This window comes from Falco peregrinus, chromosome 2 (genome assembly GCF_023634155.1).
Source record: "Falco peregrinus isolate bFalPer1 chromosome 2, bFalPer1.pri, whole genome shotgun sequence".
In the NCBI taxonomy this organism is placed as follows: domain Eukaryota; kingdom Metazoa; phylum Chordata; class Aves; order Falconiformes; family Falconidae; genus Falco; species Falco peregrinus.
The window spans coordinates 1091029-1117440 of NC_073722.1; the positions used below are offsets into that span (position 1 = coordinate 1091029).

At 39.2% G+C, this 26412-nt stretch overlaps 1 protein-coding gene across 1 annotated transcript in view; it reads left to right on the forward strand.

Annotated features, from left to right (window-relative positions):
- Positions 1-1105: 1105 nt before the first annotated feature.
- Positions 1106-26412, forward strand: part of WDR17 (WD repeat domain 17) — a 65215-nt gene continuing 39908 nt past the window's right edge. The window contains exons 1-3 of the mRNA XM_055795957.1: positions 1106-1190; positions 24904-25032; positions 26093-26276. Coding sequence (XP_055651932.1) covers positions 24910-25032; positions 26093-26276 — 307 coding nt within the window. The 5' untranslated portion in view covers positions 1106-1190; positions 24904-24909. The remainder of the gene's footprint in view (positions 1191-24903; positions 25033-26092; positions 26277-26412) is intronic.

Consider the following 26412-nt stretch of genomic DNA (forward strand, 5'->3'; position numbering starts at 1 on the left):
AGTCTTCAAGATCATACAGGTTAAAACTTAGCACAAGTTTCTAAGGAAGGAAGCAAATTCAGCAAAAGTTTTCACTTGCAGGTGATGTGTGTTGGAGCTGTATACTCCGCCCAGTAAATCATATATAAAGTGATACCCTATCCACCTCTTCAGTTCCTTCTGCTACAGAAGAATCTGTTGGCAAGGTCAGGAATTTCACAGCAGGACTGGTCTCCTCAAGCAATAGATTCTATTTGTCCAGAGAACAGAGTAGGAAGACATTTTTTCTTATTTGAACATGCATAGGTAGCAGCTACAGAGGAGTTGGCCTTAATGAAAGAAATCATGACTAAGTTAGCTTTAATGAAAGAAATCAAGACCTATTTTTGTAGTTCTGCAATTCATGGGCTACCTCCCCACTATTACACTGACACGGTAATGGTGATGTAGTGAGTTAATCGGCAAATTTTTCTGCCTGAACAATATTAAAGGAAAAAGGTATTTGGTAGACAAGTTCTGTGCAGCAACTAAAGGAGGGCAGTAGCAGAAAAGAAGAACAAGCAGATGTTGGCCAGTAAATGTCTGTGGATTAAAAGTCCACCTCTGTACCTGATGGCCGCAGGCTGGTGGGGTCGGATCCCGCGGAATGCGTTTGTTACTCCTGTTCGGTGGGATTACTCGGTCTGTAACGGGGTCGTCGGCAGCTCTTTGCCGTCCCTCAGCACGGAGCAGCGGTCTCTGCGAACGAGGCACAGCTATAGCCAAATGGCTCGAGATTCGCGTCATCTTACAATGCTGAGCTTGACGACGGTGTCGCCAGGGGGTCAGCGCTGCCCGGAGACCCTCGGAGCGCCCCTCCCCCCGAGGCTGGCTTCCGATCGCCTCGGCGGCACTGCGGACAGCCTGCCCTCTCCCAGCTACCGCCCCGGGGACACCCGCGCGAAGGAGCGGAGCCGGGGCCGGGGCTCGCGCCCTCAGCGCCTCCCAGGCCACGGCGGCGCTGCCGTTAACGGCCGCCGCGCGACCCTCCGCCAGGGGGCTGCGGCACTCCGCGCGCGCCCGCCGGCTCCGGGGCAGGGCCCGCGCGCCGCCCGGCTTCCGCCCGCCGGCACCTCCCCCGGGGGCGGGGCGGGCCGGCCGGTTGCCCGGGAGACGGGGTCGGTGTTTCTCCTGCGCGGCGGCGGCGCGCTGTCGGCGCTGCGGGTGGACAGGTGAGGGCTGGCGGCTGCCGCCGCGGAGCGGGCCCCGAGCGCGGCAGCCGGGCCGGGCGGGCGGTGTGGGCACGGCGGCGTGGGTACGGCGTTTGGCGGCCCGGCTCGGGCGGTTAAGCTGGGTGAGGGCCCGGTTGTCCCGCGGGCGGCGGTTCGGTGGGGCTTGGCCGGGCCGCGCCGCCCTGCGCCTGCCTGCGGCCGGGGGGGGCCCGGGCAGCCTTCGGGGCCTCGGGCCGTTGTCTGCAGTATCCAGGGCCGGGCTGACGGTGTTGCTGGGGTTTGACACCGGTTTGGGGACTTCTCTAGTGTGCGCATCGCTGTGCGAACCAGCTTGTGTGGAAACGTGGATTTAAAACCCAGGAAATGCGGAGGCAGCGGTCTGTAGGAGCAGCAGACCGGTGGAAGACGCTGCCCTCCGCAGAGGGAAGGGAAGGCTTCGGGCTCGCTCATACTTCACAGGCTTTTCCCAGCTGGGACAAGTGCTGGAGGGGGAGCAAAAACAAGCTTACAGATTTTAAAAAAATATTCAAGTACAAAAGCAAACTACAGGTTAAGCAAACAAAGTCTTGGAGAACAAATTTAAGACAGCAGGCTCTGTAAATAAATAAGTATTTAAAGTTTCTTCTGCTAAATAAATTCTTGTGATGTCTTAAGAGATGTTGTTTTACATAGAAATACAGTCATGCAACAATTTGAGAAACTGTTTTGAAAGGCTTGCAAATGCAGGCATGAACTCAAAAGTCTGACTGAGATCTTTAATTGCTCGGAATGCTGTAGTACAAATCATAACCCTGGATTTTAAAATAAATAAAGACTATACTGTTCCTAATAATTGGCTTGACCACTGCTTGATATAGAACGTAAATACTTGGAAATTTCCTTTTCAAGCCCCAAAACTGGTTGTTTCAAGACTGTCTTTGTGAATCCTGTGTACTCAGTCTTTCAAAATCACTGTGCGCTAGGAGGTCCATTGCGTCTCTTTCTAACTAATAGTAGAGTTTCAGTCCCTTCTGTGTTAGGCATGTAGAGCTTTCTGGGTTTATCCTTCACTGAAAAAATTTGTTTCCTGCTATTCATAAGAGCATTTAGGACAGAGAATTCTGATAATAAACACATAGAGTAAAAAATCAGGTGTTCTTGAAACTTTAGCAAAATCTTATTTTGCTTAAGTTATTCATAGTACGGCATATTTTCCATTGTTGTAAAGTAAGTTCAAATTGCTAACCTTTGCACTTCATAATTTTTCTGTAGCCTGTAACCAGGGGAAATTAATTTAGGTTGTGCAGTTTCTTTCCTGATTAAAGACACAACTGTATAGGTTACTGATCTATTTTGAGGTTTCTGTTACAGAGCAAGTGCATTGAGCAAATCGGTGAAGCTAACTTTGTGTTATCGTTATTTATGTTTTGTGTATCAGAGCTGTTCAAAAGGTTCAATTAAGACTGTAGTCATCTCTGGTTAATTGTTGTAACCCATATGGAGGCGTGGTGATCTAAAGAAACTGCAAAGGTAGTACGGAGTGTGTATGGAGTAATACGGCTAATGCAAAAAATATAAAATGTCTTGGAAGCATTGTTTTACTTACTGATTTTTCTAGTAACTTACTAATTATTCCCCCGATGAGATATCTGCTGTCTTCTTCCATCTCTCTTTAAACGGAAGTGTCATTCTGTGTGTTCTATTACACCAGGTCTTGGACTCATTGTGTATCTCTGGCTATTTAAAGGACCCATAACACAATGATAAACTTGCCATTTGGCCATTTGCTATGTGGAATTTTTCCTCATAGCAAGAACGACATAAGAAAGTACTCGCTGAGTTTGGCCCACTGAGTTAAATGGACCATTAGACAGTATTTTATTTCTATCAGTGGTAATAGGAGGTAACCTAGGGAAAGCGATAGTTCGTCTTCCTGCAATCTGGCAGTCAGCTGATGTGGACAATAAGAGTTCTTCCAGCAAATCCTGGTGAAGATATCATGTGACATATTTTGCTATATAAAGCAAAAGTATGCAGTACAAGAAGAGAAGCAAATATCAATATAACATTTCAATTACAGCAACTGGCTACGAGAACTGCGAATTCACCAGTATAGGGGTATAGGCAGTTCAGTGACATAGTGTGGTACAGGGCTAGCAGTTATTTATGGTAGCAGCTGAGCTGTGCTCTGGGCACTGGAGAAAGATGGCGGCTTTTCCCCATTTAAGTCCTATAATCGGTACACCCTGGCTGAAGCCACTGCGGGTATTTATTCCTTATCCTATTCTAGCACCGGTTAGAGAATTGCTGCAGTGTGTGGGATTTAATAGATTAGCAGTAAAGGCTTGTACAGTTTTGCCTTTTTTTTTTTTTTTTTTTTAATAGTTGTTAACAATATCATATGCTAGCTCTCAGGACAGTCTCAAGTGTGGGAACTCGTCTCTTCCAGTTCTTTCTGTCATTTGGTGGTGTTTTCATTTCTGGCGATGACCTTAATTGCACTGTTACCTCTGCTAAAGCTCCTGCTTAGATTTTTCGCTTGACCTACTTTGTTCAGTTTTATATGGGAAGGTGTGTGTAAGCAGACAAGTTGATAATTAGTCATTTCTAAAATCTTCATCAGTGATGAATCTTTCTAGTCAGTGGCCAGTTGTTGAAATGGAAAACTATTGTAATCTTTTTTTCTTGGGCTGTATATTGTGTCTCATGCGGGTGAAGTTATTACTGCCTTTTCCCTACTTAATGAAGTTTTTTTGCTTAATGCTTCTACTGGCTAGAAGTTCAGTTCAGGTACGGGAACCTTTTATCTACTTTCCAGCTTTTGTGGCCAGTTTGAACCCAGCTGCTTAGTCTGTGTGGTATCTTGACTTAAATAACACTTCCGTATCTCTGGTAATTACTTTCTCCCATCATTTTTTTCAAATGCTGTATTTAAAATGTTTAAATCCATCTCTCCTGAATATGCTAACCAAATGTAGTGTATCATTACCTAGTTTAATGGTGTGAGGCTTCCTTCTGTGTTGAAAATAACTTTCCTAACAGTTCACTGTACATCTTTTCATGGCCACATCCCATTAATGCCTTATACTTCTCCAATGGTTTATCACATCCAATTTTTGTATGTTTTTTTTCCCTCTCTCTTTGACTGATTCCCTTCTGTCTGTTGTACTGTAGTTGTGTAGTTTGTACTTGATTTCATGGTCTCTTGAAACCAATCATCTGTATGTACTTGCAGGGGTTTTTGGGGGGATAGAGTTTACCCCATCCCTTCGACTTGTATGTTTTAAGGTCTGTTTTGTTTCTGTCTTGGATGTAATTGTTGGTATTTACTTGTGCCATTAGACAACCTGGTTTTGCCTTTTATTCAGTAGCCTTTTAATGAGACATAAATTGCCTAGTTTATTGATAGTCTAAACCCTAATCTCTTTGGTTTTGACCTTCTGTATTCTTTCTTTCAATCTTGTTAAAGAATCATTTGCGGTTGTTTATGCTAGACTCGACTCACACGAACACAGCGTAGGTAAATCAAGGCCGAAGAGCACTAATTAATGCTAGTATTTTAATTCTTTTAACTTCCCCTTCTAGTTGTTACCTATTGTTTGAAAATACCTGCAGTGGGAGACTGTAATGATGGAATGAAACTGAGTATGTCAGATCCCAGAGATCAATTCCATACCTAAGTTAAGATACCAGGAAATAAAAATTAAGAACACTTCCACTTTGGAGTGTGAGGTTAGTGTTGAGAAGACCTCTGTAATAATTTGTTACTAATCTGCAGCATGTTTTTTATATTTAACCTGCTGGCTTAACCTGCTGGCTATGAACAGACATTTGGTTCTATTCCATTCAGGTTTCCAGAGATTGGAGTGCGATCTTGTTGCAGTTAAAGAAGTTTCTTTTTTTTGGAGGTGATTGTGGTGTTTGTTTTTTCATGGTTCTTTATGCTTCTGTGGTTATTGGAGCACAAGGGGCCCCTGAAGTGTCTAAGCAAAACTGTTAAATTGACTGCTCTGTAAAAATCCTTAGGGCAGAAAATCTCCATGTTTTATAACATTAACTTGGAGGCAAACTTTCAATAGTAGATCTGTTTTTCTAATAAAGTCAGCTCTGTCTTACCTATGTCCAGCTTTAGCTAGTTTTGCAAATTTGGAAAATTATTATTAGCAGATGTGTGACAGGATACGGTTTGTACAAGACGATATACAGCTGGATGTCATCCACACTGGCTATCCAGCCTATCAGCTCATCAAATCTGTTAACAAGTACATACATGTGATGAATAGCATAGGGACATGACCAGATACGAGGGATTTTAAATACTACTTTGAGCTTCACAGCTAGAGAGAATTTTCTCCTTTTTTCTTTAGGTTTTTTTCCCCCCTACTTTCAAGTTACATTCTCTGTGGGCTTGTTTGTGCTTCAGATGCTGAATTTTTTTTCTGCTAAAGAAATTCTTGGTATGTTGAGTTAAATATACTGAGGAAGTGGTTTTGTTATATCTGTCATAGAAATGTACTTAAATGTAAATTAAATAACAAGTATTATTATGTTAATGTCCAAATCAGCAGAATGTAGTTTAAAAAGTGATTATTATTTAAATATTTCCTTTCAGTTGTGTTCATTATCATCCCAGACAGGGATTTGCGCTATCATAATCTAAATTTATTATAATATAACATGTTTTTGAAGAACATGTTAGAATGGAATGACTTGGCTAGACATAGATAAATCCTGTGAGCATGACACAAATAGCGTATGTAACATCTTTCTTGCAATATTAACTGTTTGTTGGCAGACTGAACTATCAGTTAGCAGCTGTGTGGTGTTTAGCTACCTGCTGGGTTAAATCATAACACTGGGGCACTTTTCAGCTTTCAGTACATTCAAATTTTATATGTAGTAATTATGAAACCGAGACAAGCATTTCAGTATAGACGTAGCTTTATGAATAAGATTATAATTTTTCTCCATATATGCTGTGTGCCCTTTTTGTCTTTTTTAACCAAGGAATTTGAAAATCAGAGATATTTAACTTTCCCTTTTTTAAAACATTATTTGTATTCTTCATGGAACTTAAACGGAAGCATCTGGTAAGCCATAGTAACAGTGATACTGTGTATATAAACACACTCATTTATATGTTTTCTTAAAAGATTTTGATTTATTTTCTTAGAAAAAAAGGCTATGAAATTTCATTGAATCTTTTTTCAAGATCCAGTTACAGAACGTCCTTAGGAAGATACGTGATCAAGTCCAATCCACTGCTATTGTTGGCAGCTAGAGCCTAATCTCCTCCATAAACTGATAAAGCTCAATCTTAAAAGTAGCTATGTTTTTATCCTTGTATTCTTGTGAGAAGGTTGTTCTAAAGTCTCATCCTGGTCCAGATCTGGTGATGATGATGGTGTTGCACATCTGTTACTAACAGCTTATTGTAATCACTGTGAGGGTGGCCTGGCTATCCTGTATGTCATATTGTCCTGATAAATCCATACAGCTTGTTGGGAAGGGACAGATGAGGGGAAAAATAAAAAGGGCAACCATTTAAAGCCCTGCTTGTCTTTGTGCCCTGAACAGCTTGGAAAGAGTAGAGGAAATCTGATTCTTAACTGACCTCAAGTGACATAGGAACACAGAGATACAGGTTTCCTGTGTCATTGTCATGTGATTGCTTATTGCACAGCCTTACTGTAAAGATTGTGTTTTCATGTTTATTTCAGGGTATTTGGGTTCATTACATGCTTCATATTCTCAATATAAAGGTTCTTAAAGCACTAATTAATAAATAAAACCTGAAGCTTTTTAACTGAGTTCTTCACTGTAGCTGTTTAATGTAACGAGTTTACAAAATGTTATATAAATTATGAAATTAATGAAATTTTATACTCTTGTAATTTAAGGATTTTTTTAAAGTATTTTGTTCTTGGGGTTTTTTTGTTCTATGTTTAAGTTATAACAACGTTAACTCCTATAATGAGTTTTGTGGCTTCAAAATGTGTTAAAAGAGAAAATGGGAAGTTCTAGCATGTTAATCTTTAGCATATAGTAAGTCAGTAGATAATTTCTAGAGCTATGATGGGATGTACTATGAAATAATGTCTATGTGGATTGACAGAGAATTAGTTTCATTACGGAAATGGATATAGTGAATCTAGAGACAAGCTTACTAAAATACCAATTTCTGAGGTGTAAATACAGTCTATTAATTGAAAGCAATTCTTAATTTTGAATCCTACTTAATGTTACTGATTTTATCCTTTGTTTTCAAGGTAAACTATACATGTATGTTATATTTGGGAATATCTTTTAGTGTGTAGAGATCGAGGCCACTATATTTTTCGGCATATCCTTTCAGAGTCTTTTAAAGTCATGTTTTTGTAGAGAGCAGGGTAGTGGCTTACTCATAATAAGAAGATACCTGTACTGGAGTGTCCAGAAGTAACTCAACTTTCATATCAAATACAAATAGAAGATAAACATTGATTATTTTTTAAGTTTTTTGTAATTATCGACTTCTGTAGCACTGAACTTGAACCATGCATTTTAATGTTCTTATCCTAAAGCATCACAATTTGGATCACTTCCATTTTACCTTTCTGACTGGTTTAGGGTTTTTGTATTTATGCCTAGTCAATCAAACTTTGGGGCAAAGTATTCACCTGTTTTATCTGTGGTAATGCAGGTAGTAACCTCCACTAATTGTCACTATTTACACATTGCACATCCTTCCTTATAAGGAAGAATCATTAAAACCCGCTGGCAAAACCCAATTACTATCTTACTACTGCTGGATCATATCTTAGAGGAAATTTCATAGGGTTTAAGCTTTCTGTCCTGCCTAATGTCCACGCTTAAGGTAACTGAAGGTTGTCATCATCAATAAAGTCCTTACTTGGAATGAAATCCTCTCCTGCTGGAAGTTAGGAGAACTTTCTGGCGCTGAAATCACATTGATCAGTTCAATACTGAACTTTTTTGAGAATAATTTGGTTTAGGAATCCAAATAAGGATTAAAGAACATTGTATTGTTGGCCGCATTGATCCATTGTCATTTCAGACAGTGTTCCTCAGGCAGTAATTCTGTGAATATGTATGACTTCTTTTGTCCTTGACAGATGATGCTCATAAACTTGAGAAGAAATTTCTTCTGCAATCTCAGTCAATATCTCTGAGGCTATACGTGTTACAAACCAGTAAATCTGAAAGGGGGGGGAATGTTTAGCATAGAGTATAGACCTTTTTTCCCCGGTATCAACACCTTATGTGAAGGATTCCTAAACTTATTTGTCCATTCTCTATATCCTACAGTGGCACATCACTGCTTGTGATGGCAGATCCTAGAATTGTGGTCGCTACATGCATTACGATCCTCATAGGAGTTGCTTGTGTGGCAAGGTGGAAATGCCTTATATGAACATTACCTCCTGTATGACCCATAAAGCTAATAAACTACGTACTCCATCAGTCTCCTTCATCTGCCTATTTTGTACTCTTCTCCTGAGTCAGCAAGCTTCTTTGAATCCCTGTAACTCACAGTTGTGGAGCTTGCGGCTGTGAGGTCTAGTGTCTCTGCCATTTATACAGCCTTCTGCTGGTGGGCTTGGTGCACTCACCATCCAGGCAGCTGTTGGTATACTCTGGAGCTCCCCAGTTCACCCCCTCCATCTCCACAGTGTAGCTTTCACCTTATGAACCATCTTTTGTTCCACTTCTGTCTTCCTCACTTGAAGTTTACCAAACAGAGTAATACAGGGAGAAAAAAAAAGAGAAACTGCCTTCTAGAAGAATGTTTTCTATCTCCTGTCATGGCAGCAAGATACCGGTTTTCATGACGCTGTTGAGATGAGGGACACTAGACTCTGTGAGCAGAGGAACCTTCCAGAACCATGGCCAGCAACAGCTGCTCTGCACTGCAGCGTTACACCTTGAGAAGGTAACACTGGCCGTAGGCACCCAAACCGCGGCTCTTTCCAGGTCAGAATGCCAGTGTAGTGACCTCTTGTGAGCTTACAAGACTGTAAGCTTGACCTGATGATGTTATGGCGTCGAGTGTTGCTCCTCTGCATCATCTGTTCCACCAACGTACAGGCTTTAATTGGCCTGACCAGCCCATAATTCTTGCTCTGCAGTCTCCCCCGTTACCCCCTTTCTTCCCCATGGCAGGGGTTTAACTGTCTGTTTACAAGGCAAGCTCTGCTACGGTGCAGCTGAGTAACCTTAGGTCAGACTGTGTGGAAAGAGTGAAGCTGGGAGAAATCTTGTGGGGGCCTCTATCCATGCACCTTCCACCTCGGGGCTCTAGAGCTGCACCGGAGCTCAGGCCTTTGCCCTGGTCTGTGCCTGAACTATGCCATAGCCACGCTGGGCCTGCCTGTAATGCCTTGCTGCTTCTGACCTTGCCCTGCTGAATTCCTGTCGTGATCTTGGATTTACTTTGGCCCTGTGAACTTACCTGGTGATCACTGGACTGTCAGCTGAACCTGGTTACCATCACTAGCCCTGTTCTGTTGTTTTTGAGTACTGAGGGATTGTGTCCCTCGTCAGCAAGATCACCCCCTGCATACTTTGTGGTCACCTTTGGCTCCTGGCTGCCATACTCTGCTAAGTAGCCTGCTTACACTGCTTTCTGTTGGTCTTATTGCAGGCAGGTAAGGGCCCTGCTCCGAACAGAAAGTCTCTCTCGGAGTCTAGACTGAGAAATAAAGAATAAAGGCTGCACAATTACGTGAAGGGGAGAGAGCAGAGTCCATGGCCCTGTATTGTCCAGCTGCCTCTCTGGCATTGTAGAAGTTGGCCTTCTCCTGAGCACACTGGCTCATTCACAGCCCTGAGACACAAACCAAGTATGACAGTGGGACTTGGTGAGGGCTGTGGACAGTCTGGATAATGTACTTGAATATGTGCTAATACAACTGTGGATGCAGGAGGTGCTAGGCATTGGGAAGTGACCCAGAACTGCATTAAATCTAGAATGCTATTTTTGTATGCTTTTAGTTGGCTTATTTTGTGTATCTCACTTGCCTTTTCAAGTTTACATGGCAATGTAAATAAGGTGAAGTGCGGAGCCCAGCAAGATATCTTGGGTTACTTTAAAGTATGCTCTTGGAATTACATGTATTTCTCTAGAAATCTTATATTACAACATTAATAGCTATTGCAATTTCCACCTCAAATGATGAGAAGATAATATTTGTGAGTGCTAAATAGTGACAGACCTTTTTGACTTGTAACATACATTGACAGTACTATTCTCGTTGTAGCATATATTTAGCTATTAGTTATTACATATGCGTAACAACTGTCGTTTCTAAAATGCAGTTACTGCACCAGTATGTTCCCTCTAGGAGTTAAGTCCTGACCCTGAAAAGGGTAAAATGATACTATGGCTGAAATGTTCCAAAGTTCCAAAGAGAGGATTGTGAAAAAACTACAGCAGAGGCTTGATCACAGATTATCTCAGATTGGAAGGGAGCTGTAAGGATCATTGAGTCTGAACTCCCTGGTCCTTACAGGACTACCTAAAACTAAGACATATGAATGAAAGCATTTTCCAGGTGGTCCATGAACTCTGATAACCTTGGTAGCGTGACCGCTTCCATGGGGAGCCTGTTCCAGTGACCAACCATCTTCTTGGTGAAGAACCTTTTCCTAACATCGAAAGTGAACTTCCCCTGATGCAGCTTCATTCCATTTCTTTTTGACAGCTGAAGAATTAAACAGTTGTTTCTGCATGAAATGAATAAGATCTGTTATATCTTTTTATCCCCTCTGGGATATTGCAAATACATTTATTGGGTAATTGATTGCAAGGCCGTATAGACGTCTCTTTTGGTCTGATCTATTAAAATTTCCTATTAACATTCAGTGCTTGAACAAAAATCCAGTTTTTTGACTTTGACATCATAATATGTTTTGTTGTCCTTAAAACTGATTGCAAAGAACACTTAATTAAACGTACCGTCTGGGCTTTGGGTTAAGTGCATACTAAGTTATTTATAAAGCATTTAATAAGATTTATAATAAGATTAATTATAAACATTTAAAGGATGGAATACTTTGAGATTTTTCATATTTTTATTGTAATATTTAGTACATAGTTTCCTTCATCCTCCACTGGAGTATTATACCTATAGTATAATAATTTTTCCAGCAGTTGGAGGTGAGTGATGGAATAGGCAAACAAATGCAATGGACCCGTGATGCATTTGCATCTACTAGTCTTTCTTGTCTTAATTTTTCAAGTGTAATTTAGCACAAAGCTTTTTACTTTATTTACAGGTAATTTTAACAAACCAGTTTAAGCAGTTTAAGTTCCCATTGACTATCCTGTGATTATTTGAATTGCATCTGTACCTTTGAGCCGAAGGTAGCACCAGTTAATACAGTATCCGTATTAATTTAGCCCATGCTCTCCTGATGATTCTGAAAATGTGAACCATGGTGTTAGTCTCTTTTGAGAGACTCATCATTCTAATAGGTTGGTATTGAGGCTAGAAAATTCAGTTCACATATATTGTGGAACAGCTATAGGTGTAAACCAAACAGATTTGTTATTGTTGAGCTACATGTAAGACTTTGCTCAAGCTTCTGAATATATGTGCTATATATATGTGACCTTATAACAGACAGAGCAGCCTGAAAGCAAAGGCTTTCCTAAATGCGCCAGTATTAATTTATTTTAAACTATGATTTTGGGGTGTAACAAGCAGTAATAATGTGGATAGGATTTGTTTAGCAAATTGTAAAATTTTTGTTCATAGGAGTGGTACATCAGTAACATTTTTATCATTTAGTCATAGACCATGGATATAGTGAGGCATTTCTTCAGCTGTATGTATAAAGATGTCTGAATTAATCCTATATTTCCCATGTAGTTTATGAGACCATGCAGTTTTGTGTATTTTGCATTGTTTATGTTTGAGCCAAAGTCTGAAAGGGCAAGTAACCTGAAAAATCTCAGCAGTATGATGGGAAATACCTCTGTGTGCTGTTCTGTATGTATCCTTTCCTCTGGAGGACTGTATAACTGCACAAAAAAAATAATAATTATCTGCTAATCTGGGAATGCTGCTTCCCCTAAATATAGTGGGTTTCTTGATTAAAATTTTTATTATTTTGTGTGGTTTGTTTGTTGTTTGGTGGGGGGGGTTCCCCTTGGATGTCATTTCTGAGTAAGAGGTTGGAAAGGAGAAGTATTGCTGCCTGCCTTTATTTCCCCACTGTGTATCTGAGAATGTAGTTTACTTATACAATATACAATAGCCTTATTGGAAACTACGTGTGCTAGAGTAGGACGGGAAATGATACTGAATTGCTCTTTGGAAATGGTGAGTAGTGTTAACCAGTAACTCTAGATTAGTATCTGGTACTTCCAACTGTTCTTTTCTTACTTTGTTTAGTTTATTTCTTGATTAAACAATTGACTTCACAGTCTAGCTTTTGCATTTCTTAGGAATTTTGGGTAACAGCTTGTTAACCCAGCACAGAAAGGCAGATGTTGCCTGGGTTGTAGATTTCTCGAAGAAACTGGTGATTTTTAGGTCTGCATAATATCTGTTGAGGATTTGACAGTTTCTGCAACCGTGCAGTCAGGAAGATCTGTATGATAATGTCTCCTAAACGGCACAGTTGATGAGGTGTGCTGCTGCAGTACTCAGTTGTGGTGTGAACAATACAGCTTTTATTCCTCTTTTTACTTCTTGTTCTCATTGGTATAATGCACTGTGAAATCTGATGTAAAACTTGGGAGCGTACCAGAAAAAGATAACTAGCTGCAGAAGGAATAAATACAGTCAGATAAGTGAAACTCTCCTGAAGGAGAGAAAAGAAGCAGATGCATTACAATGAATTAGTGAAAATTAGACTTTTTAAATTTTCCAGCCGGTGCTGGTGCCTGTGTCTGAGCCCTTCAGGCTCTGCTGGCTGCTAACAATGGAGATGCATATCTTTTTCTCATGCTTTTTTTTTTTTTTCTCTTTTTAAAAAAATGTTAAACATAAGATGTTTGGCACTTGCGATAATCGTGGCTCCTCCTACTGTGCCAGTTGAAACCCCTCCCTGCGTAACCAAAACGTAGCGCTCCCCATGATTCTGAAGGTATTTTACATTTCAATACAAGCTTTTGTGCACTGAACCACATTTCTTACAGACAGTACATTTGAAAAAAAGGAAAATAATTTTTATGGAGACTCAAACAGCACCTCATTTTCAGAGCTCAGAAGCATTGTAAAATGGAGCTTGAAGCACTAACCTGTTTTAATTTAAAATACTGGAATATAAAATTTAGTAATTGATTCAGTGTTGATTTCTGTTTTCCGTTTCAGAATCCATTACATGTGGCATTTAAATTGCTGTTGAAGTATTTTAGATTATATATTTATAAATGTAAAGCTTATTAATGTAGAATCATATCAGAGTTCAGATCTGATCTTTGGGTAGTTTGTTATAATGTTGAGTAAATTTTAGCACAGGATCATTGTACTTACATGTGTTCAGGTCCTTTAGTTTTTATTTCAACTCTGCCTTCTGTCATGGCTTGGATGACTTATATTTCCCACTGGTTTGATGAAGATGATTGGTATGAAGGACAACAACGAGTAAGAATTGTTTAAATTAATATTTTCTCTTTTACTGCTTTTATATTTTTCTTCTTTAAGCTGCTGTTTACTATATTACTAGTACCAAAAGTAATATTCCCATAGTGGTGCTAAGAAGGGATTTTTAGTAGTTTTGATGAACGTCTTGAATCATAGATAAACGCATGTAAAATGAAGTTTATTGCAAATTAATGTTGCTAACTGCATAAAAGATACTGGAAGTTTAGTGGCCACCTAGTTGCATTTTTCCAGGTTGCATAATTTAATGAGTAGTAATTCTTTAATATGTAATGAGATAGAAATCAAACATTTAATTGTATTGTATTAGGAGGAATTAATGTACTGTGCATGGAGTAAACTAAAATAATTATAAACAGTAATTGAGTAAAAAATATTTGGGAGACATCAAATTCACCTAGGGTAATTTTCAAGTTATACATTGGATATCTGTATATTTTTATGAACATTTTTCCAAGGAGGAGAGGTTGTTACTATAGCAACATTTGCAGTATATCTTGGATTTTTTTAATGTTTATTAACTGCATGTTTTGGGCAAGCTTGATCTACTGCTGCTTTCATAGATTTATGGTGAGAGGTGAATATAAGTCACATTTCTTTCATTATACCAAGCTCCTTTATGTAACCATATATTTCTGTAATTTTTATTTCTCATTTTGATAGTATACTCTTAGCTAATGAATTAGAGATGCTACTGAAACATAAAGGCCAGGAGCTGCTTTAATTGTGTTATTGTGTATTACTCTGTAATGCCAGCTATATGATTATAAGTACTAAAAACTAGCAGGTTTTAATACTTCACTGTTCTCATTTTGCGTGTTATTCATGATATGACTGTTCCACATGTGGAGTTATCTTTTAAGAGCTGCTCATCAGGGATTCGGGAGTGAGATGTGTCAAGAGGTAACTTTATCTGAAATCAGAAGCATCTTAGCAATTTGCCAGCAGAAAAGCAATTTTCTGGTGATTGTGGTAGCTCTGGGCTGGAAGACGAGAACAATATTCTTACAGAGGCTTAGATGCTTTATGCTGAGATCAGACATGGTTGTATGTATTTCTTTGTATTACGTAACAGTATCTGAAGACTAGATCTCTGGTACCATACAACTAACCAATACTTAGAGATGATGGTTTTGTTACCACTGCTAGATAGGATGTCTTGGGTTGATTAGGTATGTAGTTCAGCGTAGCCGGTGATGTGATGTTAGAAATACCAGCATTTCTCCATGCCCTATTTCAAGCCCTAGTGTTGCTTTGTAGATTATCTTGTTAAAGTAGTACAGTAAAGGATATTCTAATTAAACTGCACAAGTAGCATAGTCAAGACAGTCAGAAACTCTCCTTTGTAAGACCTACCACAAGTTACTATTTTTTAAAGGTTAAATAGTTGGCCTTAGGTTTTCTAAGCAGGGTAACTATCTTAGATTAATATCTTTGTTTTTAATGTCAAGTGTTTGTTTCTGTAAAATACAGTCTGAGGCTGTGACTGTGAATTCAAACTTTTTCCAGACTTCAGCAAGAGGTCCACAACTTCTTCCCTTGTGAAGCTAGAGATACTGTAGTTAAAAAAATTCTAGTAGCTATTTGACTCCGAGTTTATTGTGGAGGTTTAAAATGGCTGCAAACACTAGTAGAGCACTTGTTTATTTAGAATGATCTTTTAAATAATAGTGTTCTTTTGCTAGTCAGCGTCTGGATAACTGAGTACACTCATTTTGAACATTTGCTAGGTTATCGTTAAGTTAGGAAATGTCATCTGCAAATGTAGGTTGTAGGAGTCTAGCTGAGGTTTCTGGCATTTTAGAAGAATCTTGCTAAAATTCAAAGCCTTCTGCAAGGAACTCTCTTGTGTCTCGTTAATCTGATTCTCTGGGTGCCACAGATAGTCTGTGTGCCCTGAATTGCATACAAAAAATAGAAAAACAATTTGATTTTCACAGAGAATGGTACTGCATAGTGGTACAACCTGATACTGTTACAAGCACTAGACTACCTAGATTAAATTCTCCTGGAAATACGAAAGGTTTAACCTTTGTTTAGAGCAGTAGGTGCATAAACCTATGTAATTATTCTACATTGTTCTACATGTGACTGTCATGATTAATATAGTCAGGTTTTGCTCATCTTTTGCCCAGAAGTAGTTGCTTGAAGTAGTGTGTAATAGTCTCAGTAATACTGTTTAGAGACCTACATTAGAAACTGCAGTTTGATTGTCCGTATAAAGAACTGAAAATTCTTTATCGTTTTGTGGTACTCCATGCAAAGTAGGAAGAATCTTTGTTTTAAAGGAGTAGCTCAACTAATAATTGAGATATCTGGTTCTTTAAAGAGTACAACTGAAATACAACACCACCATCTGTATCTTTTTTTCTAAGCTTTTTTTTTCCTTGTGGGTCTATTAATATTAATGACAGCTGATCTTGGACAATATAGATATTGTCAGAATTTTCATAGTGTAAGATTTCTTTTCATCTTCTGATGTACTTACTTTTAAATTTGAGATTCCCCAGATTCATAAAGTAATAGATATAAATACATATAAAGGTAATGGATAGGTAGCATAGAATAGTACATTTCCTAAATTCTGAAATGCTCCTTCCAGAAACATTGAAGTTTTTGGAAATTTCATTGCTCTGTTTATTCTTAGTAAATTAAATTTGTCCATTGACTTTTAAGCTGCATATGCACAGAATATTTCCAATTATCCTTTATTTCATGGGTCTGGATATAATAATCAGAATTCAATTTCTTAACATCACTATACTGTGCTAAATGTTTTCCAGCCCCATTGGAAGAAGGCTAGTATTAATTACACTTAACGTTAATACATGAGTCTCGGTGTTGTTGAGGCAGGCATAGTTACGATTAAGTTGGCTTCCACACTGTCTTGCACTTGGATATTTCTTGGTTGATTTGAAGGTGTTTGTGGTTTTAGCAAGATAAATTCACTGTCCATTAACTGGTGCTTCAAACTGGTCCCATCAGATAGAGTAATGAATTTGAAACTGTGGTTCATAGGTCACGTTTTCATTTCCAATGGATTTTCCCACAAAGATGGGTAAATATACCCAATGTTTTTAAGGAGACATCACTTTTATGTCACTGAAGAAGATCTTTAATTATTACATTATCATTGACATATTGACAAAGATACTGGTACCTGGCGACAATAGTCTGGATGAGATATAACAGTTTTATATGTCAAATATACAGGAGTGACAGCATGCTTTCCACATAAGAAAACATGCAAACTTCGTTGGAAGATAGTGACAAAAGAATGAACAGAAGCAGAAGGCATTGCGTATAGCACTTTACTGCATATAGCTGTTCAGAAATTAGGGGTTTGTATGCACAGAAGCATATTGGTTAACAGAAGGCTACTGTATATTCACTTCTGTGTGCACGCCATATTGCATATGTACTCATTTGGACAGGTCATACATGATATGGACCACAATTGCTAACAAAATAAGCATATGCTGTTGCTTGTGCTTGATGGTTATAAATTTATGAATACTTAACAACATGCAAGCACACCTCTTCATAATTAAAGGGTGCTAAGTGATGAGTGTAAAGAGCTGTTATTATTCTGTAAATACCATTGTAGTATAATCAGGAAATACAACAAGCAATGAAATACGCTGAGTAGCTGAAGCAGTGAAAAAGGAGTTAGGTTAAAATTAAAATGGTGCCTGTTAAAGAGCTGCAGTTGCCAGGCTACTGACACTGCTGTGTTGTGTGTGTGGTGCGACACAATGCTCTTGCATCCTTTAGTAACTGCATTATTCGGTGAACATCAAGGTTTAGTTCCTTCATCTGTCAAGTAAAACGATTTCATTCTACAACCAGGACAAGACTTTGCATTTTGGAGAGCAGCAAGGTATTGGAATGAACATGGAAATTCTTAAGTGGTTTACAAAAAATGATACCTATGCTAAGGTAGGGATTATTAGGCATTTATCTTGAAGTTATTGATATATAGCCATGTCCATGCAGTTGTTTTAAAATAATATTAACTCTATGGTATACAAAATTGAATATTTTTTTTTCTATATTTAGTAACAAGGAAGGACTTAAAATGTTGCTGCTCATGCCAATTGAAAAGAAAGGTTTTTGTTGTCCTCCCTCTTCCCTTCATCTCCTTGGAAACTGGGCATCCTTTGATAGCTTTCCCAGTGTGGTATATGTTTTTTACATGCGGAGTTTTTTTCAGTGTATGCTTTAGAGTCCAATATTAATACTGGTACAGTCCTTATATTGAAACAAAATAGTTTTTTAACAAAGTATGAAAAATCTCAATTATGTAAAAATGTGTGAAATCATACATATATTCAGTTATCCTGCATTTCTAGTTTTCTGCCAGTTTACTCAGGCTGATCTAATGAATGCTGCTTTCTCCTTTGTGCTATGAGTATGTTCAACAGGAATCTGTAGTGTCTGAAAATATTTGTAGAAAACTGCTTTAATGCAGAATTCTTAGAATAAGTCGGTGTGCCACACAATTGTAATTTCTTCTTCTAGATACTGTTGTACTGAATTTCAAAGTGAATGCTTTTTCTTAATTACTATATTTTTTGTAAAGCAGTGTAACTCATTACAGGGAGCAGCGAATATTAACAAGTTTAAAGCAGCAAACATTATTATTTAAAGTGCACATTCCTTTCTATAATACAACTCTGAATACTTAGATTTTTCCTATTTTAGTGTATGTTAAAAAGTTACCTATATGAAGAATCGATGTTTAATAATGCTTCTTAAGCATGAATTAACTCAGTGAAATAATGATATACCACAAAGCAGCATTTTTCATCTAAATGCTGAGTCTTATTTAGGAGGCATTTTCATTTGAATTTCAGACTCTTAAGAAAAATAGTACATTATCAAAAAATGATTGTTTAGTTTGAAGTTGTGAATGAGGCTTCAATTGGAGAATTTCTTCCAAAAAATCAGTTACTTTTTGTCTTTAAATGTAGAACCAAGAGAAGACAAATGTGTTGTTGTATTTCAAATACGGTGCTTAATGTGTCATATCTGGCAATGCTTACAGACATACATTTAGAAGTAGGCTTAAATAATTTTATAGCTATTTGATGACAATGATTTTTTGGTCATCATTACTGTAGCCTAAATTCTAAGCAGTGACATATGCATTTAGAAACCATTAAAATACCCTAAACTATGCAGGTGTCCTGATGACGTGAAGAAAATACATAAAAGACTCTTCATTGTTAATCAGCTGCGTGGAAAACACAGAGAAGAAAGCTCTATAGTGGAGAACTGTCTCCAGACCCAAAGTGCAAGTCTGTTTTGTGGTCATGGTAATTTTAAAAGCAGTGCAGAGGACCTTTTTGTTCTAGATTTCAACATTTAGGCTTGGAATCCTCCTTATTTGCAGCTGCTTAGTGTAGTATTTTCCTGTAGACTAGATTTCATGTAGTCAGGAATAACTTCTGTCTCTTATACCAAGGCCAAAAGGAAGATGTACTGAATATATTAACAGGATATTTTTTTTAAATACAGATTACTGCACCATTCTACAAGACAATTTGTTGTTACTCTGAAAAAAAAATATATGAAATTGTTTTAGCATCTGTAAGACATCTTAACTTTACGATCAATTTTACCTGTAACCAAATGGCAAATTAAACAAGATTTAAGTTAATACTTTCTTACAGATTAAATTTCATCAAATCAGGAACCTCTTAGCTCCCATATAAGAAGGCAAAAGAGAAGATCTGTTCAAAATGAGACAAATCTGTGATTACTATAAAATAGTTATTTGTGCATTCTTAGTGTCTACAATATATGTTAACTTTTAATCACTCTTACATGCGGTAAACCTACAAACTCAACCTATGATAATCCAATATTGTACATCTAATTCTCTTCTAATTCACTGGGGCTTTTTTAATGTTCCTTATGTTTTTGCTAACATATCTAGTCTTTTAACCATTATCTTTTCCCTGGAATCAAGAATGGAAACAGAGATATTCAAGATATTACTCTGCATTTTAGTAAGTTATGTAATCAAGTGGATGACTGATTTCAGAAAAAGTGGTTGTTGGTGGTGCCAGTTATTTTTTTCATTGTGATTGGAAAAAGTCTGTAGTGCAGTTCTGAAATCAGAAATCTTTGGATTTGGGTATATATGTAATTGATACTTTAATTGCACAGAAGTGACCTCTGGAACTTGTAATTTACTAAATGGTAAAAAGAACACTAAGTGGCAAAATTGGAAATTTGGAGTCTAATTTTGGTCACTTTGCTGATTCTTTAAGAAGATAAATTCCTCTCTGTGGGACTCATGTCGTTCATAACATGAGATGGATTGCAAATGAGCTGCAAGGTGGTGCAATTTATAGAACTGTTCTCTGGAATCTCTAATGTATTTGCTGCAGAAGTCAGAAGAATTAATATCGTTGGCAGAGACAGAAAGGAGGTCTAATAGCCAAAGCACTACTCTGCAGCAGAGCTGTACCTTGTAACCTGTTTTTCTATATATTTCTGCTCTGTTGTTGTACAGTCTCCTTTACCAACATTTTCATTCAGAGGTTAAACATGGGTGTTTGGGGGTTTTCTAGGCATTTAGAATTTGGTCAGAACTATTAAGCACTGTAACTACAGTCAGTGATATCTTAGAGATGATTAGTCCCAGACATTCAATCTGATCCTGATCTGCTACAGCAGCACCCAAAATAAGTCTCTCTCTCTGGTTTTTTTCCCTTTCACACCTTCCAAAGTAAGAGACTTATAATCTCACGGAGGTTGCTTCTTATATTTATTCATTACTCTTTGTCTACCAAGTAGATACCCCAAGCAAGAAAAATGGAAGATAAAATTGATCATTCAACTTCATTTTAATCCCTTGTATATATGCATTAAAATGATTTTTTAATTATTATTTATATAATATGCTTTTTTCAGTATTGACCAATAGGTTCCCTTGGCTATTATAGGTCATTATTACCATACCTGTACAAAGTTTTTTCTATATGCACCTTTAATATTAATGTGTTTCAGAGAAATATTTCCCCCTCCATACAGCTGATACCAAGTAGGTGAAGTGTGATCTGCAGGCAGCGTATCTCTCCTAGGGCCGTTAGACAGCAGTGCATTGCATAGCCAACCCTTGCACTTAACCAACAGTTGCTCCCTCAAAATACTTGATGGCATTTGAAGTCTCCTTTTTGCTTTTTAATTCCCCTTCCTTTCTGGTGCTTGAAAATGTACTAACACATGGTAAATTGAACATAACTCTCTGTGTCTTTAAAGATTAATAGTCTCATCTGTTTGACCTAAAGATCCCATCCCAGTCTTGGAATGGAAGGATATGAGCTCTTTAGGAAGAACAGGCATGGGAAAAGAGGAGGGGTTGTTGCCCTCTCTGTCAGCAACCAGCTGGAGTGCATGGAGTTCCACGTGGGGATGGATGAGAAGCCAACCAAGACCTTATGGGTCAGAATTAAAGGAAGGACAGGGACAGGTGATCTTGTAATGGGAGTCTGGTACAGGCCACCAAACAAGGAAGACCAAGCAGATGAGGCCCTCTATAGACAGGTAGGAGCCATCTCATGTTCACAAGCCCTGGTCCTCATGAGGGACTTCAACCATCCCAATATCTTTTGGGGGGACAACAGAGCAGGGCATAAGCAATCCAGAAGGTTCTTGGAATGCATTGACAATAACTTGCTTTTCCAAGTGATAGAGGAGCCAATGAGGAGAGATGTTATGATGGACCTTGTGCTCACCAACAAGACGGGGCTGGTGGGTAATGTGAAGTTCAAGGGCAGCCTTGGCTGCAGTGACCATGAAATGGTGGCATTCAAGATCCTTAGGGCAGCGAGAAGGGCACATGGCAAGATTGCTACCCTGGGCTTCAGGAGAGTGGCCTTTGGCATCATCAGGGAGATATTCTTCATAGAGTAGCATGGGATAGAGCCCTGGAGGGAAGAGGGGCTGAAGAAAGCTAGTTAATATTCAGGGATCACCTCCTCCAAGCTCAGCAGCAATGTGTCCCAACAAAGAGGAAGTTAGGCAAAAACTCCAGGAGGCCTGCATGGATGAGCAAGAAGTTCCTGGACAAACTCAAGCACAAAAAGGAAGCCTACAGCGGGTGGAAGCAAGGACAGGTATCCTGGAAGGAATTCAGAGAAATTGTCTGAGCAGCCAGAGGTCAGGTTAGGAAAGCTAAATCCCTGGTAGAACTAAATCTGGCCAGGGGCATGAAAGGCAACGAGAAAAGCTTCTGTAGTTATGTCAGTGATAAAAGAGAGACTAGGGAAAATGTGGGCCCTCTCCAGAAGGAAATGGGAGACCTGGTTGGTTACCTGGGACATGGAGAAGGCTGAAGTGCTCAACGACTTTTTCACCTCGGTCTTCACCAGCAAGTGTTCCAGCCACAGCTCCCAAGTCACAGAAGGCAAAGGCAAGGACTGGGAGAATGAAGAACTGCCCGCTGTAGGAGATCGGGTTTGAAACCATCTAAGGAACCTGAAGTGGGACGAGTCCATGGGAACCGATGTGTTGCATTTATGGATCCTGAGGGAAGTGGTGGATGAGGTGGCTAAGCCACTGTCCATCATATTTGAGAAGTCGTGGCAATCTGGTGAAGTTCCCACAGACTGGGAAACCTAACGCCCATTTTTTAAAAGGGAAAAAAGGAAGACCTGGGGAATTACAAGCCAGTCAGTCTCACCTCTGTGCCTGGCAAAATCATGGGGCAGATCCTCCTGGAAACTACGCTAAGGCACATGGAAAATAAGGAGGTGATTTAGTGAAGCCATGTTGGCTGTCACCAAGGCAAATCACACCTGACAGATTTCATGGTCTTCTATGACAGGGTTACCAAGTTGGTGGATGAAGGAAGAGCAACTGATGTCATCTACCTGGACTTGTGCAAAGCATTTGACTCTGTCCCACATGACAACCTTGTCTCTAAACTGGAGAGACATGGATTTGACAGGTGGACTGCTCAGTGGATAAGGAATTGGCTGGATGGACACACTCAAAAGAGTTGTGGTCAATGGCTTGATGTCCAAGGGGAGACCAGTGACGAATGGCATTCCCCAGGGGTGTGTACTTGTTCCCGTGCTGTTCAACATCTATGCCAGTGACACGAAAACTTGGATTAATTGCACCTTCAGCAAGTTTGCCACCAACACCAAGCTGTGTGGTGTGGTCAACACGCTGGAGGGAAGGGATGCTGTCCAGAGGGACCTTAACAGGCTTGAGAGGCGGGTCCAAGCAAACTTTATGATGTTCAACAAGGTCAAGTTCAAGGTCCTGCACATGGGTCGGGGTCAACCCCCAGCACTGATACAGGCTGGGTGGAGAATGGATTAAGAGCAGCCCTGCGGAGGAGGACTTGGGGGTGTTAAGTGGATGAGAAGCTCAACATGGCCTGACAATGTGTGTGCTTGCAGCTCAGAAAGCCAACTGAATCCTGGGCTGTATCAAAAGAAGCATGGCCAGCAGGTTGAGGGAGATGAGACCCCACCTGGGGTACTGCATTCAGCTCTGGAGCCCCCAGCATAAGAAGAACATGGACCTGTTGGACTGAGTCCAGAGGAGGCCACAAAGATGCTCAGAGGACTGGAGGACTTCACTCTCCTGTGAAGACAGGCTGAGAGAGTTGGGGTCGTTCAGCCTGGAGAAAAGAATTTTCCAGGGAGACCTTACCGCAGCCTTTTGGTACCTAAAGGGGACCTAAAAGAAAGCTGGTGAGGGACTTTTTGCAAGGGCGTGTACTGATAGGATGAGGGATGATGGCTTTAAGCCGAAAGAGGGTACATTTAGATTAGATATTGGGAAGAAATTCTTTACTGTGAGGGTGGTGAGGCACTGGAATGGGTTGCCCAGAGAAGCTGTGGATGCCCCATCCCTGGAAGTGTTCAGGACCAGGTTGAATGGGGCTTGAAGCAACCTGGTCTAGTGGAAGGTGTCCCTTTTTAATCCAGTTGTTTGGGTTGACTTCTATGCAGAAGTAAATCCTTTTTGCAGCTATTTAGACCTTGTTCTGCCATTTGGATCCCCTCGCTGTTGTAGGCTGTGGTCCACCTAGTCATCCTTGTCAACCTCACTTGCAGTTGTTTGGCCACCAGAGCCTCCCATGGTGGTGCTAAAGCCACAGTCATTTCTGCAGGTTGGTGAAGCAGGCTTTGTACCAGCTTTGTACCAGAGCAATTGTGGTTGGAAGTGACCTCTGGAGGTCATCTTGTACAACCCACCCAGGAGTTAACGATACCTTTGCAAATGTGTACGTTCTTGGTCGTAGTAGGGTACGTAAATGGGCCAGAGAAAAACGGCGAGGCTCGTGTGTGCTCTTGGTAACAGTTTGACGTTATTGTGAATCAGATGGGAGCTAGGCGGATAACGGCTCTGGGCGAGCAAAGCATTTCTGGTGTTCTGGTGGTCAAGTCGGTTGTTGCCTCATTATGAGCAGGACCGGTAAGCTTGACGCTTGGTTTGGACAGTGGTAGCACACTTTGCTATACGCTAATACAGTAATGTTACACCAAGCCTTGCTTTTTATTTTCCAGTTTACAACTTTTCTGTTAAACGGTAATTATCAAGAAAATTTAGAAAGCCTCTCCAAAAAGGATGATGATAATAAGTGATGCATAGTTGTTCTATGCAGGTGCTTTGAAGACCTTTTTAGACACATTGCTTAACCTAAAGCAAAATTATTAGCGTATGGTTTATTTTGTGGGGGATAAAGGGAAGAAGAGAGCAGAGGGGGCATTACACTGGAATAGAGAAAGTGTCAAACCAAGCTGCAGAAGAAAGTAGAAGTGATGAAGAACAGCTTCAGCTACTTGATTTACAAATCAAGAACTATTCAAGTGATCATGGGCTGTCCCCAGCTTTTCCTCTCTAAAGTGGATCCCTGTGCGTGGTATCAAAGTCCATTTCTTGTGTAGCACTGAAACCTCCAAACGTCTGCTTTGCTTTATTTCAGATACATTCATTTTACCTCATAAACACAAGATGTTGCTGTTAAAACATAAAGGCTAGCTATATTTTAAAAATACATATACAATACATTATTTATGGGAACAAAAATGTATTATTCTGTTCTTTAACACTGTTATCTTGTAGTCTAATAAGTTTCTGTTTTAAAGGCAAAAATGTCGCAGGTTAAACAAGTGGGACTTTTAGCTGCTGGATGTCAGCCATGGAACAAGGATGTATGTGCTGCTAGTGGGGACAGATTTGCTTACTGTGCTACCCTTGCTATTTATATTTATCAGGTAAGATTATTTAACAGACTGGTTACATTTTTACATTGTAGTTTATCTCACTTTGAACTCTTTCAATAAATATTTCTACAATGCTTTTGAAAGTATGATTGTTGCTGAGAAGATGCCTATTTAAAACTCAGTCTTCCATTCAAGATACTCCTTGCAAATAATTTTTTCTCCTTATTACAGCTTGTGCAAAAGATTGATGTAAATGTTATGTTTGAAGTTGTATATGTCAAGAATTATTGAAAGACAGGCTCTCAGTCCAGCAAACATTTGAGATGATTGTGATAGAAGTGATAGAAGAGCAGATTCTGAGAGAAAAATGAAACAATTCCATGGTTTCATTTGAAGCAGTAGTGTAAAAGTATCTTTTGAAATAGTTTAACCCACTGTGCAAAGTTGTGGGTTTAGTGTCCCACCTTTCTTTGATTTGGAACAAGTTCTTTCTGCATATCTGAACTGCCTAGCACCATGGTCCTCTGAAGTTCACAGTTACTATACAACACCACCTAACAAAAAAATAGAAATGCTGTGATGTGGAATTTTCAGACTGAGAAATAAGTCAGGAAATAGAGGATGTGCTTCATGAGTTATTCTGCTAGTAGGATTAAAATAAAATTTACTGTGTCAGGTTTGGGCATTTGATTTTTTTTTCTTAGGTGTACCAAGCAATTTAAGAAATGAGAGGGATTTCAAACTCATTTTCATATTCTATCCTGTTTAACCCCTTGCAGATTACTAAATGATTGTTACCATGCCTGTAAACAAAACACTTCAGGGTTGTGTTTGAGTGCAGTTATTAATGGAATATAATAGTTCATAAGTGACAGGAGGATAAACTATGTTAGTACTGGTTCAGCTCATTGAATATTTAATATCTTTTCTGTCCAAGTCAAATGTATGAGAATTTAATTTATTGAGATGTCGGGTACTGACAATCGTTAAATCCACTATAAATTCATCTGTAAGTCTAACATTGTTATATGAACTATTCTCCAACCAGACATTACTTAAAGTGAGTTTAAAAAAATACATAATTCTAAAATTAATTTTACTTTTTGTTTAGCTGGATCACCAATACAATGAATTCAAGCTCCGGGCAATTATGTCTGAGCATAAGAAGACAATCACAGCCATATCTTGGTGTCCCCACAATCCTGACACGTTTGCAAGTGCCAGTGCAGACAGTTTAGTGATTATTTGGAATGTGACTGAACAGAAAGTTGTGGCCAAGCTGGACAATACGAAAGGTATTTCAGACATGGAGATCTATTTGATCCATACATCTTTTTCATGCACAAGTATCAGAAATACTTGATATAGAGTAATATCTAAGCACCTGGTAGGCCGGATGTTTAACAGTTACATAACACAGTATTCTTGTCA